This window comes from Onychostruthus taczanowskii, unplaced genomic scaffold (assembly GCF_017590055.1).
Source record: "Onychostruthus taczanowskii isolate IOZ18803 unplaced genomic scaffold, ASM1759005v1 scaffold22, whole genome shotgun sequence".
In the NCBI taxonomy this organism is placed as follows: Eukaryota; Metazoa; Chordata; class Aves; order Passeriformes; family Passeridae; genus Onychostruthus; species Onychostruthus taczanowskii.
The window spans coordinates 6524860-6542723 of NW_024499462.1; the positions used below are offsets into that span (position 1 = coordinate 6524860).

The 17864-nt window shown below is 37.9% G+C and overlaps 1 protein-coding gene across 4 annotated transcripts in view; it reads left to right on the top strand.

The window, feature by feature from the left end:
* Positions 1–17864, top strand: part of OGDHL (oxoglutarate dehydrogenase L) — a 50661-nt gene that overhangs the window by 16062 nt on the left and 16735 nt on the right. For 2 of the 4 annotated variants that reach the window (XM_041404984.1, XM_041404985.1), the window contains exons 5-16: positions 2318–2433; positions 4171–4325; positions 7008–7154; positions 7871–7961; positions 8483–8662; positions 9034–9162; positions 9533–9712; positions 9983–10135; positions 11495–11597; positions 12208–12336; positions 14319–14469; positions 16531–16658. In XM_041404984.1, coding sequence (XP_041260918.1) covers positions 2318–2433; positions 4171–4325; positions 7008–7154; positions 7871–7961; positions 8483–8662; positions 9034–9162; positions 9533–9712; positions 9983–10135; positions 11495–11597; positions 12208–12336; positions 14319–14469; positions 16531–16658 — 1662 coding nt within the window. The remainder of the gene's footprint in view (positions 1–2317; positions 2434–4170; positions 4326–7007; positions 7155–7870; positions 7962–8482; positions 8663–9033; positions 9163–9532; positions 9713–9982; positions 10136–11494; positions 11598–12207; positions 12337–14318; positions 14470–16530; positions 16659–17864) is intronic. The other 2 variants (XM_041404987.1, XM_041404986.1) reach the window with 1 other exon arrangement.

Genomic DNA, 17864 nt, shown 5'->3' on the forward strand with positions numbered 1-17864 from the left:
CAGGAAGTAAATAAAACACTCTCTGCCTAATTTTACTATAAGCATATCTACTCTTTGCTGTTCTGTTTTCTATTTCTGGTGTAGGGAAAGAAGCAGTTCTGATCATATAAAGGAAGTGGATGCCTAAGACTAGAGGGGTGCTTAGAAAAATTGGGTCTTCTCTCTGAAGTTTGTCAGCTTTAATTAAAGAAAAGTACCTACTAGAAAACACATGAGACATTTACTGAGCAAATATAATTAATTTGGAGCATGGGTGACTACTAGCATGTCAGTACACATTTCTTTATACTCTACAGATAATTTAGTACAGGGTGTTGTGACTGATCAGAAGGCATCCACTGAAGCCCTCATGCCCATAGGAAAGATATGCCAGACCTCTGAATGAGAGGGGGGGATGTATTTGAGAGTGTAACTGAGGAGATTTCAGTTTGTGAGGGAAAGCAAAATTTCCAACCTAGTCTTGGCACAGCTAAAATAGAGGAAGATCTCAAATCCTATCCTTGAATGTTCCAGGCAGGAAATCTTTAAAAGGTCTTTGGGAGGACAGAAAGTATTTTAATATTTGATTTTTCTGTGCCTTTTCTTTGTCCAATCTTCTGGGTGTTTTTTTTTTTTTTTTTTTGAGAAACCTTATGGTAGGAAATTTTTTCTGAGAGTTGCTTCTGAAAATGCAGATGTAGCTACTGCTTGAGTCACAGTATGGAATTGCTTTCAGGATTTCAGTAAGGGTATATCTCTTTAAACACGAGGGGATGCTTCAGTAAATATGTGGTGCTGTGGTACAAAGCACAGATGTTCTGTGTGCCCAAATCTCTCCTGTACGTGTTCTGTTTTATGCATGAGAGGACATCAAGAGCTTTTGAAGTCTGAGGGAAAGTCAGCAAAAGCAAAGAAATAAATGCACTGCTTTGTTTCAAACAACATTAAAGGCCCTGTGTCACTCTCCTGTCCTGCTGGGAAAAAACTTGTTACCAAAAAGGAGAAGTAATGGTACCTATGCTTTTTTGGCCACTCCAGGTTTGAAAATTGCATATATTATTAAAATTTTTATTAAAACCAAAATTACCATTTTATAATTTTTTATTTTTAAAGCAAAAACTGTGTTATTTACAGGCAGTGCTGTATAGTAAAAGCGGTAGCAGTGCAGTCCTATGGCCTGTCTTCAACTCTTACATGCTGTTATTATTTCATCCTTAATTTGCTGTGTTGCTTTTATCTTCAGAAAAGTCACTTAACATTTAAGCACTTTATTGATTTAAGAGTTATGTACATGCTGTTTTATCAGTGTTAAAGTGGATGTCTACAGCTTATCTGGAACCAAGATAAAGTGTTCAAAATTAAAAATGAATAAGGTGTTTTTAATTTTTCAGATATTTTTACATGTGTAGGAACATATGTAGTTTTAATGTATATATAAGGTTCTATAACTGTGGGTGATGTGTCTTATAAGTGTTGTCCCTTTGCTTCTTACAGTTATAAGGAACTATTTTCCTTTATTTAACAGGTCTAATTTAAACTTGTATTATACAACGCCTTCAACTTGCATTGATACCAGTCTTTCAGTCTTGTCTGTTGAGTGTTTTAGCTTTTGAAACTGCATAATAGTTAGGTTAAATATTTTCTTAAGTAACATTCTCAGCCAGAACAAGTTTAGATGTGTCCAAATCAAGATGGGTCAATGTGGTTAAACAAGTTTTAGATGGTGGGGGTGAGGAAGTCTGTGTATTTTATAAGGGGTCACTGCCTGGGAACTAGAGCTGTACAGGTCATTACACAGCTATTTCAAACTAATTTCCCTAAAAAGAGAGAGTAAATAGAAATACCTTGAAAGTTCTCCAGAGTGCTTGTACAGCATTTTATTGTACCTGTTGTGCATTCTCTTGGTCTATTAATGTAAAATGCTCCCAATCAGCTGGTTCTGTTGGTGAGAAGGGATTCTTTTTGTGTGTGTTGCTCATGATAGTCAGTTATTTTATTAAACAGTGAGCTGTGAGAAGTAGTGTGGAAAATCGATGATGTGTGTCTTAATATGGTAAAATATAAAAAAGGCTGGAATAATTCTAATTTCAGTTCTTTCATTTGAGCATTTAAGAAATAATCAAGTAATGACTATTTAATTCAGACACTCTTTCAAATCCAGACTAAAGTCCATTTTACTAATGGATACCTTCAGAATATTCACACTTCCAATTTTTAATCTGGTATCTTCTTTCTTAATACTGCCTTATTAAATATAACTGCCATGGCTGGAAAAACAATGCTGCTTTCCTTTTTGTCTCCTGTTCTGCTTTGCAAATCAATAACGTACCTGTTGTAGGGTTTTATGGTTTGCATGAATCAGATTTGGACAAAGTCTTTCAGCTGCCAACAACCACCTTCATAGGAGGAAATGAGAACAGTCTGTCTTTGCGGGAGATCATCAAACGCCTGGAGGTCAGTGGGACATGTTTTCCTTTTGGAATGTTTGCATTCAGACCAAAGTGAACTTTTTCCAGGTGTCAGTCACAAAACCCCCTTATCATTTGCCTGTTGTTAATAGAGCATGTAAAGGATTCCAACAACATTAAAAATAACCTTTTTACTATTTCTAGAGGTTGCAGCATCACTGATGCAATTAGCTGGATATTGGAAATACGTAGATTAAGGATGATTATAAAAGAGGTGAATATGGTAGAATATTAATTCCAGCCTTCATTCTGGAAAGAACTGATATTGTTTAAAAGGAGAAGAGCCTTAAGAGCCTTTAGAGCCTTTGTCTTGTAAGTGTTGTAACACAGATAAAACACCTGTACACACAGTGCTCAGGATATTCAGGTGTTGCTTTCAGATCCCCAGCTCTAGTGAGACCTTTACTTGAGGAAAAATATGAAAGCTGGGTACCAAATTCATGAAAGCCCTGCTGTAGCTTGTAGACTGTGATGGTCCTTGTTTTCCATCCCCAGTCTTTTTTCTAGAGTTTCATTATTTGACAGGTGACATTGTTTATGCCACAGAAGTCATCAAAGCTAAAATAATTCAAAGAAAAACTCATTTGAAGGAATAAATATTAGTAGAGGCAAACTCCAAATAGCAAAGCAGCAGGTAGGAATGGTAATGAATTTGTAGACTGCCGAGTGAGTCATTGTTGGGTATTCCCAGTTGCTTGGCTTTTATGTTGGCTTAGCTGAGGCATGGTAAATTGTTAAACCACATTATCTTTGTTGTGCATTTGAGCTCTATATTTGGTTGGGCTTTTTTTTGTTTGTTTGTTTTTTGCACTTCTAGCTTATCTGTGTAGCAATAATCCTTAAAATTATAATGTGCAAATAAAAGGACAAAATCAATTGCAAAATACAAAAGCCTTTAGAAATTGATTTGTGTTAAGGAGAAATAACCCTCTTCTTTCCTCTTGTCTCTAGAGCTTTGATTTTTTTTTTAATAGAGGTTAGCATTCAACTCCTTAAAGGCAGTAGAGAACACACGCTATGTTGAGAGTAGTTTTGTCTCAAATTCACAGTAGGTCTTACTTCTGTGGACTTGTATTTTGGAAATATTTTTTCTAATGAAATACTCTTTTTAAAGTAAGAAAAATAAAATTTGAAAAATTAACAAGGAGATAAAATTACTTCTGTGTCTTTGCATTTCTCCCTGCCCTTTCTCTGCTCTCTGCTGCTTGAATAGTTTTTCACATTTCCAGTTTCTGAAACTTTACAGTTATCAGATAATTTGCATTAGACTTCCTAGCTGTCTTCTCACTGTCTTTATTTCTTGATTTAAGGTTACATTTACAATAGCTGTGATAAAGTACACAGATTTTGATAAATTACTTGAAATCTTTGCTAATGCATCTAAAGAAGGGTCTCCTATGCCTGTAAGAAAAGCACGGAGTTACGTGAAATGTGCCAGATAGTGTAATGTAGGTTTGTTGGCCTACTTTGAGTGTAGCATGAGATGAGAATCTTCCAGTTTAAACATTTTGAAATGTTACTTTGTAGAGAAAGCTTTGTGATACAAAACTAGATTCAGTAAAACAATTTATTCATTTCTAGAATTACTTTGGGGGAGATATTGTAGAAGAGGAAGACAAGATAGCTTTCAGGAGAGTAACAGAGGATATAATTTAAACATATATTAATTTCTTTGTGGCCCACCAGCTCCTAAAGCTTCTCTGTTGGTGTTTTCACTTGCTAGCATACCTACTGCCAGCACATTGGCCTGGAGTTCATGTTCATCAACGATGTGGAGCAGTGCCAGTGGATCCGTCAGAAGTTTGAGACACCAGGAGTTATGAAGTTCACCAACGAGGATAAAAGGACTCTGCTGGCAAGGCTGGTGCGCTCCATGAGGTACGCTGGGCTGGGCTGGGCTGGGCCACTGCTCCGTGCCTGCTGCCTGGGAGCTGGGGCCTGGAAGCTGCTGATGTGGGGGAACAGTCTCACTGCAGACAGGAGTATGGGTGGGTGTACTTAACCTGGCTGCCTTCTCAAAGAACGTGTGTGCTGTGAGCAATCTGTGTTGTGACTTACTATTCTGTTATCTTAAAAGGCATTTAGTGGCATGCCTGGCAGTGTTTTCATTGGCTTGCACAGGTAAAGTAGGAAAAAGTTGTTTCAACACACTAGTAATATGTTTGTGTTAAAGATTTGTAGCCTGTTTCAGCAAATAAGTGTCAGAACAATTTTGGTGTGTGATTTCAAGTCCTTTCTGCACTTTTCATTTTGAGATATGCCAAGATGTGGTGTGCTGTTGCATGACCTGGCAGCAGCAATTTTAGTATCTACAATAAAAGAAAGCACATTTGGAAATAGCTTATTGACTGCTCCCATTGTGGCTATCTGTGTGGAAATGCTGTGATCCCACAGAATGAATTATCCTCTTACCCCTGGAACAAGGCTTCTCAGACACAAGATTTATTTCAGTCCCTACAATCTGAAACAGTGTGTATGTCTTTTGTTAAACTCCAAGAGTCAGATATTTGGAAAGGCACAATTTTTGCTTAAGATTCTGTGTTCAAACATCTAATAATAAAGTGCTCATTGGAGGTGCCAAAAGATACGTTTGCCAGGTGTTTTGTTTGCCAGTGTTATAATGTCTCATTAAAATTAATGGAAATGGAATTTCATTTTAATGAAATTATCTTAACGGACATTAAGATAATTTCATTAAAAGTTTCATTTAAACAGCAATAAAAATGACACTTACTGGTCAAGTGAATATTACACTTGAGTAAGTTTGTTTAACAGGCACTCAGTATGAACCATCTCCATTTATCCTAAGACAAGAATTTGTGCTTTTATTGCTGTCTAAGCTGTGGAAAGATCTGGGGTTTCTAGTGGCATGAAGGAGCCTAATGTTCATCTTCTGCCAAATTAATTGTCTGCTGAATGGGGAAGAAAAAAGTTTTACAAAAATTTCTGTCCAGCAATCTTTAGAGTGCTTTTTTATTTTATTGTTTAAAAATTACTTAGGAAAAAATGTCTGGTTTTGTGGAAAACTGCTTGTCCTCTTGAGATTTGTGGCTTTGTAAAGCAGGTTTTCATTGTTTTGTTCGAGACTGTTTTTAAAAATGTTCATTCCAATAACTACAGAGTTCAGGTACTTGAAACAGAATTTTAAAGTTGGATTTCTCATCCCTTGTGATTTTCACTGAGCGATTGTTGAACAAATTAACAAATTAGTTTAAACTCCTCCTTATGTAAAATACGTATTGTATATTTCTGAGCTACTTTGTAATGCATTAGTAAACATGTTAGACCCTGATGTGGAGCCTGATCTGGGCAGGGTCAAGCATTTCCAGATCAATCCCTTCTAAGAGCAACCAGCTTTCACCAGATGTTTTCCTCACGGGGTACTGAATGCATGCAGTGGCAGAGGCTGGGGCTCTGTGACCCCCAGTGGCATGTGGGGGACTGGCAAGGTGTGACTGTGAAATACTGTAGCTCCACACACTTAGTGGCACTTGGCCTCAAGTGATGTACTTGCTGCTTGTCCATTACTAGCTGAACTTGCTGCTGCAAAGAGAAAAAAATCAGGGTGTGCACTGCTTTGCTTTGCCCTGTGGGACCTGCTGCACACATGGCACACTGCTTTCCCTTTGTATAGAAACTGGCATAGCCCCACAGACTTCCCTCAGGAATTCTGGCAACCACTTGAGGGTCTGGCTTGTTGCTTAGATGGTTGGATTGATTGTAAGGTATTGATGGATGAGCTAGGAGAGATTTTGGCAACAATTCGTATCACTGCCTTTAGGACTTCAGTCTGAAGAGGTAAATGTCAGGATTCTAAGTGAGGAATAAGCTGAGTATTAATGGATTATGGCAGTGTTGTGAGGCGAGGCACTGCACAGATGATGTAACCAATACAGTTACTTTCATGAAGATGTATTTTCTTTGCTTTTCCTGTCTCCTAGCTTTACAATGTATAATGCTTTCAATGCTTGTTAAAAGGTACTTTTTAACCACTCACATTGCCTCTGGCCCAAATGCATTAAAGAATGAAAGAGCTTAGAGCTGTCACGGATTGACATCATTGTGCTGCTGAAGCTGAGGCAGGGATACCAGTGTCCTGCTTCTTGGCCATTCCTAAATGTTACATCACACAGTCTGAGGAGCCTTGCTATTGAATGAGACCTATGGAATAGGTGTGTTTTCTACTCTGGTTTTGTTACAAGTATTAGAAAATACAAGTTCTCTATTTTCTTCAGTTCATAAAAGAAACTGCTTTGCTGTCACTCTGCCTTCCCAGCGATCAGATTTGTGTACATGAGAACAGAGTTCAACTTGGGAAGTGAATTTTTTCTGAGGTAGTCCTAGATAACAGTTTTCAGATGGGGGAGAAAGAAGACTGAATTCTCTCCTGTGTTTACCTCCCCATGTGTGACTGAATTCCAGAGGTGTGTAACTTGTATTCAGACGTTTTAAAACAATTTAATGTAACTTTATTTGCTGTAAGATAGCAAACAATTTCTGTTTTCTATTTACCTTAGTACAGATAATTTCTCTTGGTTTTTTTGTTTCTTTTTGGCTAAGATTTGAAGACTTCCTTGCTCGAAAGTGGTCTTCCGAAAAGAGATTTGGTTTGGAAGGATGTGAAGTAATGATTCCTGCACTTAAAACCATCATTGATAAATCCAGTGAAATGGGAATTGAATATGTTATAATGGGAATGCCTCATAGGTAATGCCAATGGAAATGCCCCAACAAATGGGCTTACTGTGTTGGGACGATTATTTTGAGTTCTAGAAATTTATTTTAAAAGTTGATATTAGAGAAGCTGAGGTAGGAAGAGTCAGTCATAGCAAGTAATGGGAACATGGAACTGTAGCAAATGCCTGTCAGTAAGAGGCTACAGGCTTCACAAGTAAATGACAGAGAAACTCTCCTCAGTGTACTTTGAAGCTGCAAGCAAATGTGGCAGCAGCCATGGTATCTCTTCCATTGCTTAGAGTCTCTAGAACTGGGAAAGCTTGGTGAGGTAGTTTTGAACTTACTTTTGCAGTCTGCTTTAACTAATTTATAATGTGGTTATTTGAAGACTGCTAGATAGCTACAAAATTCACTTGGATAACAGGGTGTTCTAAAATGTCTGAGGGAATGCATTGGAGGAACTTTGTAATGGGAATAAGGGTTGAATCAAGGGTTTCAGGCTCAAAAGTTTGAGGAGAACATTTGCAAATTTCTTACAGGGAGGTTTACAGATTTTGTGAGTTTTGTACTGTTGCCTCTGCTAGTACCATGTTTGAGATATAACTCTTGGAATTTGGAATTTTCTTAGAGGTCGGCTGAATGTATTGGCTAATGTAATCCGAAAAGAGCTGGAGCAGATCTTCTGTCAGTTTGTTGTTGCCTCTGCTACCATGTTTGAGATATAACTCTGTTTGGAATTTTCTTAGAGGTCGGCTGAATGTATTGGCTAATGTAATCCGAAAAGAGCTGGAGCAGATCTTCTGTCAGTTTGATCCCAAACTTGAAGCAGCTGATGAGGTAAGATGCTTTTTCATTCGATCTGTATGGAGAGGTCAACATTCAAGATAGTTTTCAGTCGTTTGATTATGTTTACTATGAAAACAGCATTATCACCTGCAATGCCTTCTTTTCTAGTTTGAGAAACATGATTTGGTGAAATTTCTTAACAAATTAAAAAATTATAATATACTTCTAACATGGAGAAGGTCTCTCAGGAGTGACTGTTGATAAATAAGTTCCATTTGACAGAGTTCATAACCTGTAAGCATCTCTTTTTGTTTTATATGAATGAGCACAATATTAATATGCTGTGAGTATTTATCTAATGTTTGATGACAACAGTAAGATAATAGAATTGGAACAGTGTCCTAGTTTGAAATTATGGTGTCAAACCCATAGTGCACACTGATGTTTTGATGATCTGGTTATGCAGTTTTCAGATGCAGTTTTCAGGCTGAAGCATAAATTTTGGGCCTAGTGAATCATATGGAGCAGGTCAGAATGACATTCCTGAATTGTGATTACTTCTTTCTTGTTAGGGATCTGGGGATGTAAAATACCACTTGGGAATGTACCATGAGAGGATCAATCGAAAAACAAACAAGAAAATCACTCTGTCTCTGATGGCTAACCCTTCTCACCTGGAAGCAGTTGATCCTGTTGTGCAAGGCAAAACAAAAGCTGAACAGTTTTATCGAGGAGATACAGCAGGGAAAAAGGTAAAGATTGTTTAATACAGTAACTTTTAATGCTAGTTTTTCATGGTATTCCCAATAAAAATAGTTTGGCAGTAGTTTCATATCACAGAATCTTCCACTTTTCCTCCTTCAAAAAGGATATATGACCTGTTGAACTAGGTAAGCTTTCTGACCTCAAGGGTAACTTTGGAAAGTAGGCTTAAAGCTTCATTTCCTTTGCAAACTGAGAAAAGGCAGCAGAATGCTGAGAAATTATGGTTTGTTATGAAATTGCTGTTTTATTCTATAAGCACTACAAAAATATGGAGCCAAGAAATCCTGCTGAGAACCTCAAATTGCAGTTTTCCTTTCTAATATATGTGTGAATATGTGTGTACAATTCTCCCTCTTAGGTTATGTCCATATTATTGCATGGGGATGCTGCCTTTGCAGGACAAGGAGTGGTTTATGAGACATTTCATCTTAGTGACCTCCCATCCTACACCACAAATGGCACTATTCACGTTGTGGTCAACAACCAGGTAACACGTACAGCCTTTTGCAATCAACTTCTCTGCTGAATATTTGCCCATCTATCTCTTTTTATTGTTTGTTATTAACTGGGTTCCTTTCCCCCTCAGGATATTAGAATGGTTGAGGTGCTTCTGAAAATGATCCTAGTATCTAGCAGCTCTTGAGTGGATAATATTTTATCACCTGCATGTATTCCATTCACTTTGTAATACTTAATTGGATTAGGCTTGCTTTGGTTTTAAGGGAGCAAAAAGAAGCTAGCTGGCCAAAATGAAAAGCTGATGCTGTTGCTATGTGAATGGCTCTTAAATGCAAACTTCAAAACAGAGTAGCGGGAGGTGCCCAAATTATTTTAATGGAAGTTTCTGGAATTTTTAGATTGGCTTCACCACAGACCCCCGTATGGCCCGTTCATCTCCGTATCCCACGGATGTTGCTCGTGTGGTGAATGCTCCCATTTTCCACGTGAATGCTGATGACCCTGAGGCCGTGATGTACGTGTGCAGCGTGGCTGCAGAGTGGCGAAACACTTTCAATAAGGATGTGGTCGTTGACTTGGTAAGTCTTGGTTTTCTTTACTTTTCATTCTGTGCATTATGTACTACTCTTTATTTTTTTGTGGCTCAGAAGGTCCAGTCAAGAAACATATTTGAATATTAAAGGCCTTTAGTTTCCTCATTTTAAAAAAACCAAGGAGCAAACAGGCCAATATGAAGCCATTAATGCTTTTTATACAATAAGCCTCTTCAAATCTCTGTAAAATTATGAAATGAAAAGATTCTATTTTACATTTTTCCTTATCAACAGAAGCAATCTTTCCCTTTGTAGGTTTGTTACCGTAGGAGAGGGCACAATGAAATGGATGAGCCCATGTTCACCCAGCCTCTGATGTACAAGCAGATCCATAAGCAGGTGCCAGTGCTGAAGAAATATGCTGACAAACTGATTGCTGATGGGACTGTGACACTGCAGGAGTTTGAGGTACATGCCTACAGAGTTATAGGGAATCTAAGGAGATGTAAGGAGAAAGACCCAACAATCACTGTATGCTGCCTGCTTGAAAACTTCCTTACTGTGATAAGTCTACCCTTTGAGAATTCGTGATTCCATTTGGCTTGGATTTTCATGTAAAATACTATTGTTGTAACAAAAGGACTGGAAGTGCTCTGAAGCAATTAAAATATATTGCTCGTAAAAAATTGCTTCAGTTCTGAGGGAGAAGGTGATTAAATGAGAATATTGGAAAATAGAAGCACTTGTCAGCTGTTCTTCATCTCTAGAACCTTGATTCAGCAGCAAGACAGTATTTGAACACTCCTGTTGATAGCTTTGTATTGATAGCCTTGGCAAGCTTGTGTCCAGCAATGATGAAATAGAATCAATTTAACCTTTTAGTTTTCTTGCAAGAATTCAACCAAGTTCAGAGATCATTTGAAGTATTCTAGAATGGTGAAGTGTAGAGTCTGGTGTCTGCATTAAACTGGCTAGGTCTTTACCTTAATTTTTTTGAGAATGGGTGTTTAAAGTGCAGATGAAATCTTCTGAGGAGCCTTGAAACCTTCAAGGACCTTCTGAGAAGGTGTAGTGATGTGATATTGCAGATCAAGAAGTAAGCAGTTTGAGTAGGTACAGTCTGTGGTCTGTAAGAAGCATCACAGCTCACACAGAAGTAGCTTTCCTGAATCATATATTGAAAGAGTGTGCCAGTAGACGCACAGTGGGATTTGGTGACTGGATCTAGGATCCTGCATGGATGTTTGGCTGCACAGACTGAGCTCAACATTGCTGTTAATTCCTTTAAAGATTAGCTAGCTCAATAACTGCAGTGTGATTCTGGATTGAAACACAGGTATTGCAGAGGTGTTCTGCCTCTATGGAATATGGTATTCTCTGTTGCCATTGGGAGGTGTGGCCAGCAGGTTCTTTGCTCAACTCTTCCAGACAGACTAATTTTTTGGAAACTTCTTTTCCAAACTTTAGTGGCTTTCATAGCCAGGAGTATGACAGCTGGATGATTTTGATCTTGGAAGTATGACTGTAAATTATATTTGGTATTTCACTTTTGTCTCATTCTAGAGCAATGCTTGCAGCTTCAGCTCTTGATGCACTCCTCTCTAACACCTGTCCAATGAAATTATTTATTTAGATGCTTTAGATGTGTAAGCATGTTTCTAGAAGGCAGTTTGATCCTAGATAAAATTAATTTTATTTATTTGTATTATTGTAACTGAATTTTCTCATGGAGTTAAATAGCTGGTATTGTCATGCTGAAGGAGAGGTGTCATCTGTAAGATATGAGGGTGTTATATTTATTAATTTTAAAACCTTTTTGTTCTACAGGAAGAAATTGCAAAGTATGACAGAATATGTGAAGAAGCATATACTAGATCTAAGGATAAGAAGATCCTTCATATAAAGCACTGGCTGGATTCCCCTTGGCCTGGTAAGGAGTGTCCTTTCACTTATTGTAGTGCTACCTGAATGTGCTTTTATTTTGAGTCGAAAATCTAGGATTTAAATAGATTTTATCAGACAACATTCCTTTAAAATGGAATATGTGACCTTTTATTTGCCCCTGTTAATAGTAAATATAGCATTCTGCCAGATCAACATGAAATAAATGATTTTGTTAAAAAATGTGCAAAGTAAGCTGTGACTTTGAAAAAGCCATTTTCCAGTTTTGCAGAGAAGTAGTTTTCCTGTACTTTAAACTGGCTGGGCTGTCAGGAAGAAGGAGTATGTCTTATGCTAGTTATTCATTTATTTGTTTTCATTTGAGAGATTGAGGTGCCATATGCCTTTTATTGGCAGCCTCTGCCCACATAGCTGGACTTCACAGGGAGTGAACGCAGAAACAAAATAGATCATTGTGTGCCAGTAAGATCAGCTTCTGTTGTCATGCAGGCAATCAAAATTATTGTTTTCCAGCAAAAGGGAAAGAACCGGGCTTAGTCTGCTGCTTAGCATGTCACTTGAGTTGTTGAATAAATGATAGGTAGTGTACATATCTCCTAAAGAGTCCTTGAACATCTCAGCAAACATTGTCCTTGCAGGCTTCTTTAACGCGGATGGAGAGCCCAAGAGCATGTCTTGTCCCCCGACGGGCATTTCCGAGGAGCTGCTGACCCACATCGGCAACGTCGCCAGTTCAGTGCCAGTCGAAGACTTCAAAATACATTCAGGTCAGCTGAAGGCTTTGTGTCTCCTCCTAGCTTTGTGTGCTGCTAAGTTTTTGTATTTCTGCACAGAAGTTATTCTTGGGCCATTTCTCAAAGAGAAAAATGTCTGTGACTTTTTTTACTTTGACTCTTCCATTCCATGGGTGAGGAGAATGTGACATTTAAGTTCCTGCTGCTTGTTCTCAGCATAATATTCTTTCAGTATCACACCACTTCTGTTTCATACATCATTAAAATAGATTTTCCTCTGAGGGAGGTAGAAGTCTCTTTGCAACCTTAAGTTAATAACTCCTTTCATTCTTCAAGTCCTTGCCTTTTTCCCCAGAAAAGTCTTAGCTTTCGTTCTGAAAAGATTCAGTCCTCACTTTGGCATCTATTACAGTAAGTGCCTGTGTCACTGGGGAAGCCCAACACTGTGTCAGAGTTCTGAGATAGTTTTAATTTATGGGCAGGTTGAAATCTAGCAACTATTGGGAACAGTAACCTGCTCATTCCATGGAGAAACATGGAGACCCTTTCTTTAGGGATCTTTTTCCTTTTGTTGATTTGTAGGGCACATACTAAGGATAAGGAATAAAGAGATTTCTTTCTCTTTAAGATCTTTAAACAGAGAAAGCTAATTCTCTCTGGAGTCATTCATCAAAGAATGAAGTTTGCCTTCTGTAAATATTCTATGTGTTTCTGTTCCTTTGGGAAATGAAACACAAGTAATGATGGTGGGGCATTCCCAGTTATTAATTACAGGCTTGTTGAGCAGATAGAATTAATGGGTAAATTTAACTCTTCTACACATTTGTGCACTTTGTTGTGACTAATTGGGAAACTTGTAGTTGCCCAATAAAATTTAGTGTTGGACATACTATTTAAAAAGGTGAATCGGTCTCTTGTTAGTAAGTTGATTAACCATTGACACTAGGGAACACTTGCCAGTATATAAGGTAGATTTATGGTTCAAAACAGTTATGGTATGCTAGATTCTTTTATGCAATTTAAAAGGCTGTGAGAGAGAATTTGAAGAGAAACAGAAATTTGAAGTACTTTGTCCTTTCACTATAATGAAAAAGCTTATTATCATATAGTCTTGCAAAAAACAATGGTAAGATTTTTTTTTTTTATCAAATATTGAGTATATTCTAAAGGAAAAACTTTCAAGATTTTTTTTAAACTTAAAATGAGGCAATTTCAATGAGAGTTTTATGTGGAAAGAAAGTGGGATGTTTTTCTGTAAGATTGTGGAAAGTAAGGAAAGGGAAATGTGGGAAAATAGGATATGGGACAGCTTACCAAAATCATCAGCGCAGATGTGAAAATAAGATGCTATTAATTGACAGTGAATACAGGAGACTTGTGACCTCAAAGCTGGAAGCACCTGTGTGCAGCTGTGAAGTTTTGTTCCCTTTGAAAGTGACAGTGTTGTAACTTGTGTTTTGGCTCAAGAGGTTATAAAGTCTTCACTGAAAAGTCAGCCATTTGCTGTCAACTGAAAATCCATTGGCAGCTGCTACCGTTTTTCTATTTATATGATATTCATAGTATTGATCAATCCAGCCTGTTTCACTGTATAACATCTCCAGAGATGCAATAAGACAAATGCCAAGAAAAAAGGAGGAAAGGAAGGAAGACAAAAATTCAGAAACCAAGTTGCTATTTTCAGTCTCTTATAAAACAGTACTTGGTGTTAGAGATGTGAAAATAAATCTTGAGAAAGAAGAAATTCACCATGGGTCTTTTTAATTGTCCTCAGTAGTTTCTGACACAGTCAGCCTTACTTCTTCAAACAGAAGGCATGAACATTACACAACTGTTTGCTCAGGAAGCAAGTTCTTTTGTTTTGCCAGCAGTTCAGTTCTAGAAAAACAGATTGTAGACCCGATTTGGTATCTGCATTTAGTCTAGGCAATGAGAAAGGAGAATGGTGAATGCAGTGTGAACAGAGAATTTCTCTGAAATAGAGCCACTCATTTCTGGTCTTTATTCTCATGTAGGACTCTCTCGGATTTTGAAAGCCCGCTCGGAAATGACCCAGAACAGGCTCGTGGACTGGGCCCTAGCAGAGTACATGGCTTTTGGCTCTGTTCTCAAAGAAGGGATCCATGTCCGACTAAGTGGGCAGGATGTGGAGAGAGGTACTTTCAGGTCAGTACTGAGATAACTGTTAACTGATGTTAAAACTGTTGATGTCCCACACTCAAACAAACAACTTGGCATTTGTTAAAAAAATAAGGTTTTCTGCAGGGAGGGGGAAGTTGGGCTCTTTCTTCAGCATTAATCTGAATGCTAGAGGTTCTTGCAGTCATTAATAATAAAATTTCTTGTGTATCTCTAAGCAGCATTTTAAAGTATAATATTAAATTCAGAAGAAACATTTTTAGATGCTTTCTACCTTTTCTTGCTGAAAAGCAGAAATGGTATCTTTCCCCCTGCTTTCTAACAAGAAATATAGTTGCATTCCATCTAATTGCTGGGAAGTAAGAGAGGATACTTGCTGCAGCAGATCCTGAGTCTCTTAAATTCCAGTGGTGGCTGCTTGGACTTGTGTACCCTATGAACAAACATGTTGCCACTTGGTGAGGCTTTTAAAGTGAAATAAGGTGCTTTGTACTGAGAATTTTAATGCCTATGGGGCATGTATGAAGGCAGGATCTCATCACTTGGTAAAATATGTACAGTTTGCTGCCTTACCTGATTCTCTGTAGGGTAAAATGTTAATGATGTATTTAATTGAAACCTTTGATGTGATGCCAATTCCTGGGATGAATGCTGCACAGTGCTTCATTGTGAATGCTTGCAGAAGAGAGAATTAAATTTTGGTGCCTGTCTTCTCTGGTATAGCATTGGCTAGAATTTGGGAAGCATTGACTATACTGCATTGCCATAACAAAACAACACAATGAGGTGCTTTCACTATTTTGGAGTTTCTAAAGTGATGTCTAGAAAATAGTTCTTTCTTTCAATATTCCATGTGATGGCTTCTTTTCTTCCTGTTTCAGTCCTCAACTCTATCAATAGATAGAAGCTAGATGAAGATGCTGACAGAGGCACCAGACCCCTTCTCCTCTTGGAGACAAACTCTTGAGGACAGAGGAAAAGGGGGACAGCCTTGATTCTGTACTGGTTTGATGTCAATAAATCTGACAATTGCACATTTGCAAATTGTATGTCTGTGTATTTCTGGCTGGCCATCTATGCTCACCTTAATCACCTTTTGCTTGGGAAACACAAAACTTTGTACTCAAGAAGCTTAACAGCTAGGTCTTCTGTCATTGGCTTAATGACAAAATTAAAATTACAGTGGCAAAAATTATTTTGGCAGCCAAACAGCTGCCTGGTGTGTGGATTTCCCCCTTTCTCTCTGCTTCCATCCCTGTGCTGCTTTTCAAAGGTTGAGTCTTTTTCTGGCTTTACATTGTTGAGTTCTAGATAAATTTCAGAGCTCTTTTGCTAGCATTCGTTATAGCAAAGGGAAGTGCAAAAAGATTCAGTCTTCAGTGCTGGCAGCTCTACAACACACAGTATTGTTATCAGTACAGACAACTGGCCTGATGGTGGTGGTTGTAAAGCTGGGCATATTGCTGTGATTCCCTCAGTCTGCTCAGAGACTTAATGGATTGCAGTAATTACTTCAGTCATCTCTGTTTTGGTAGTATTCCTTGGTGCCCTATTCTAATGCTGATTAATGTGTTCTAGAGAACTGTAAATGGTGCATGCGAGTGGAAATAGCAGGAAAGAGGATACAACTCCTTCACGTTTCGCTGCTGAAGATTACATTTTTTTCCATTAAAGACAAACAACAGTTATTTCAAGGAAAATATTAGAATTTGTGAAGAAGGCAGAAGGAAATGTTTTTAATAACAATTTTGTTCCTTTGAATTTCTAAAAATTCTATTTTATATCAACAATTTCCCCATCCTTTTCTCTTTCTCCCAGTTCTACTAGCAATGAGGTATTTTCAGTTTCTGTGAGTGCTTGAGAAGCCTGGATAGTCAGTAAAAGTCCTTACAGTGCAGCAATTGTATTTAGACATGTGATTGTATTTCCCATGGCTTCAACCAGACCAGGGTGTTGTGTGTAGCAAAGATAACCATGGTGCTTGTTTGCTTTCCAGACCACAATTTTGCTTCTTTAGCTTTGAAAATAGCTCAGTTAAAGCCCAAAATTATTCTTGGCTAATAAATGTCTTTCAACAACTCTTTGCAGCCATCGTCACCATGTGCTTCATGATCAGGAAGTTGACAAGAGAATTTGTGTTCCCATGAATCACCTGTGGGAACAGCAGGCCCCCTACACCGTGTGCAACAGCTCCCTCTCCGAGTACGGGGTCTTAGGTATGTCTCAGGGTGCCTGGGGTTTGCTATGGCTGCTAGACAGGAAGCAGAGCTCAGCAAGGAAAAGCATGTGAGGGGAAAAAAGGCTGTGAAATGGTCATGTTTGAAACGGGTGTCAAAGCTCTTCCTCTCAGATTCTGACATCCCTTGAACAAGCATCCCCACATTTTACAGTTTTGGGATTCAATTAAAAGCATCCATCTGCTATTGTTGATCTTGGAAGTGCTGGAATGTGCACCTGATGCTTTCGTAAGAGGAACTGACAAGAAAACCAGAGACACTTTGTCATAGAGATATAAAAAATCCATCCTGGCCTTATCTGAACTGCTGTTCTGAATGTGCTATTTCAAGAAAACAAATTCTTTTTAGTGATAGCATTAATCATAGTGAATTATTTTACCTTCAGCCACAGAGAATGGATAACTTTATTCTGACATGATGAGGGTGGCAAGAGGAATGTGAAGCATGAAACAAATACATCTAATAATACATCAGAAGCGTTACTGATTCTATGGACAATAAAATATAGTGTGAAGGAAAAACTTGAAACATTGTAGTAGCTAAAGGTGGTAGTTGACAGCTGCTTGTTTCAATGTTCAGAAATATTTGGTTACTTAGTCATCTTTGTAATGCTACATATTGCCCATTGCTAATAATATTAAAATTAAAGTGATATAAAACTGTACAGGCTGGAGCACGGCCTGGAGACTAGACTTTTTAGGTATTTTTGTTAGCTCTGTGGTAGAATTGGTGTGAACAGAATCACACTTTCTGTATTGCTAACATGTAAAGGTAAACCCTAATAGAAGAGTGCAAGCAAGGAGTGTATAAACAGGAGAAAAACAATTTGCATAGATAAAATTCAAGACTTAATTTCAGAGAATGATTGTTTCAAATTTCCTATTGTTTCTCACAGTGTGTTCTGGGTTTTCTTAATTTGAGCCTGTTTACAGTGTTGCTGCAAAACTTGTGGGTAAGTGGGTCATAGGTTTCTGGATTTGGTTTTTTTTACATTCCAAAAGAAGTGACAAATGTCTGGATATGGTTGAAATCTGGTTTTGTTTCAAAAATAACACCTCAATAGGAAGCCTAGTGTTGATATGGCTTGAAGGCAATTCTATCTGTCACAATTCCATTCTTTAAAATGGAATTAACCAAGTGGGCTTTCTTTCTTTCACTTTCTTGATCTCATCCTGCTCATTTCCC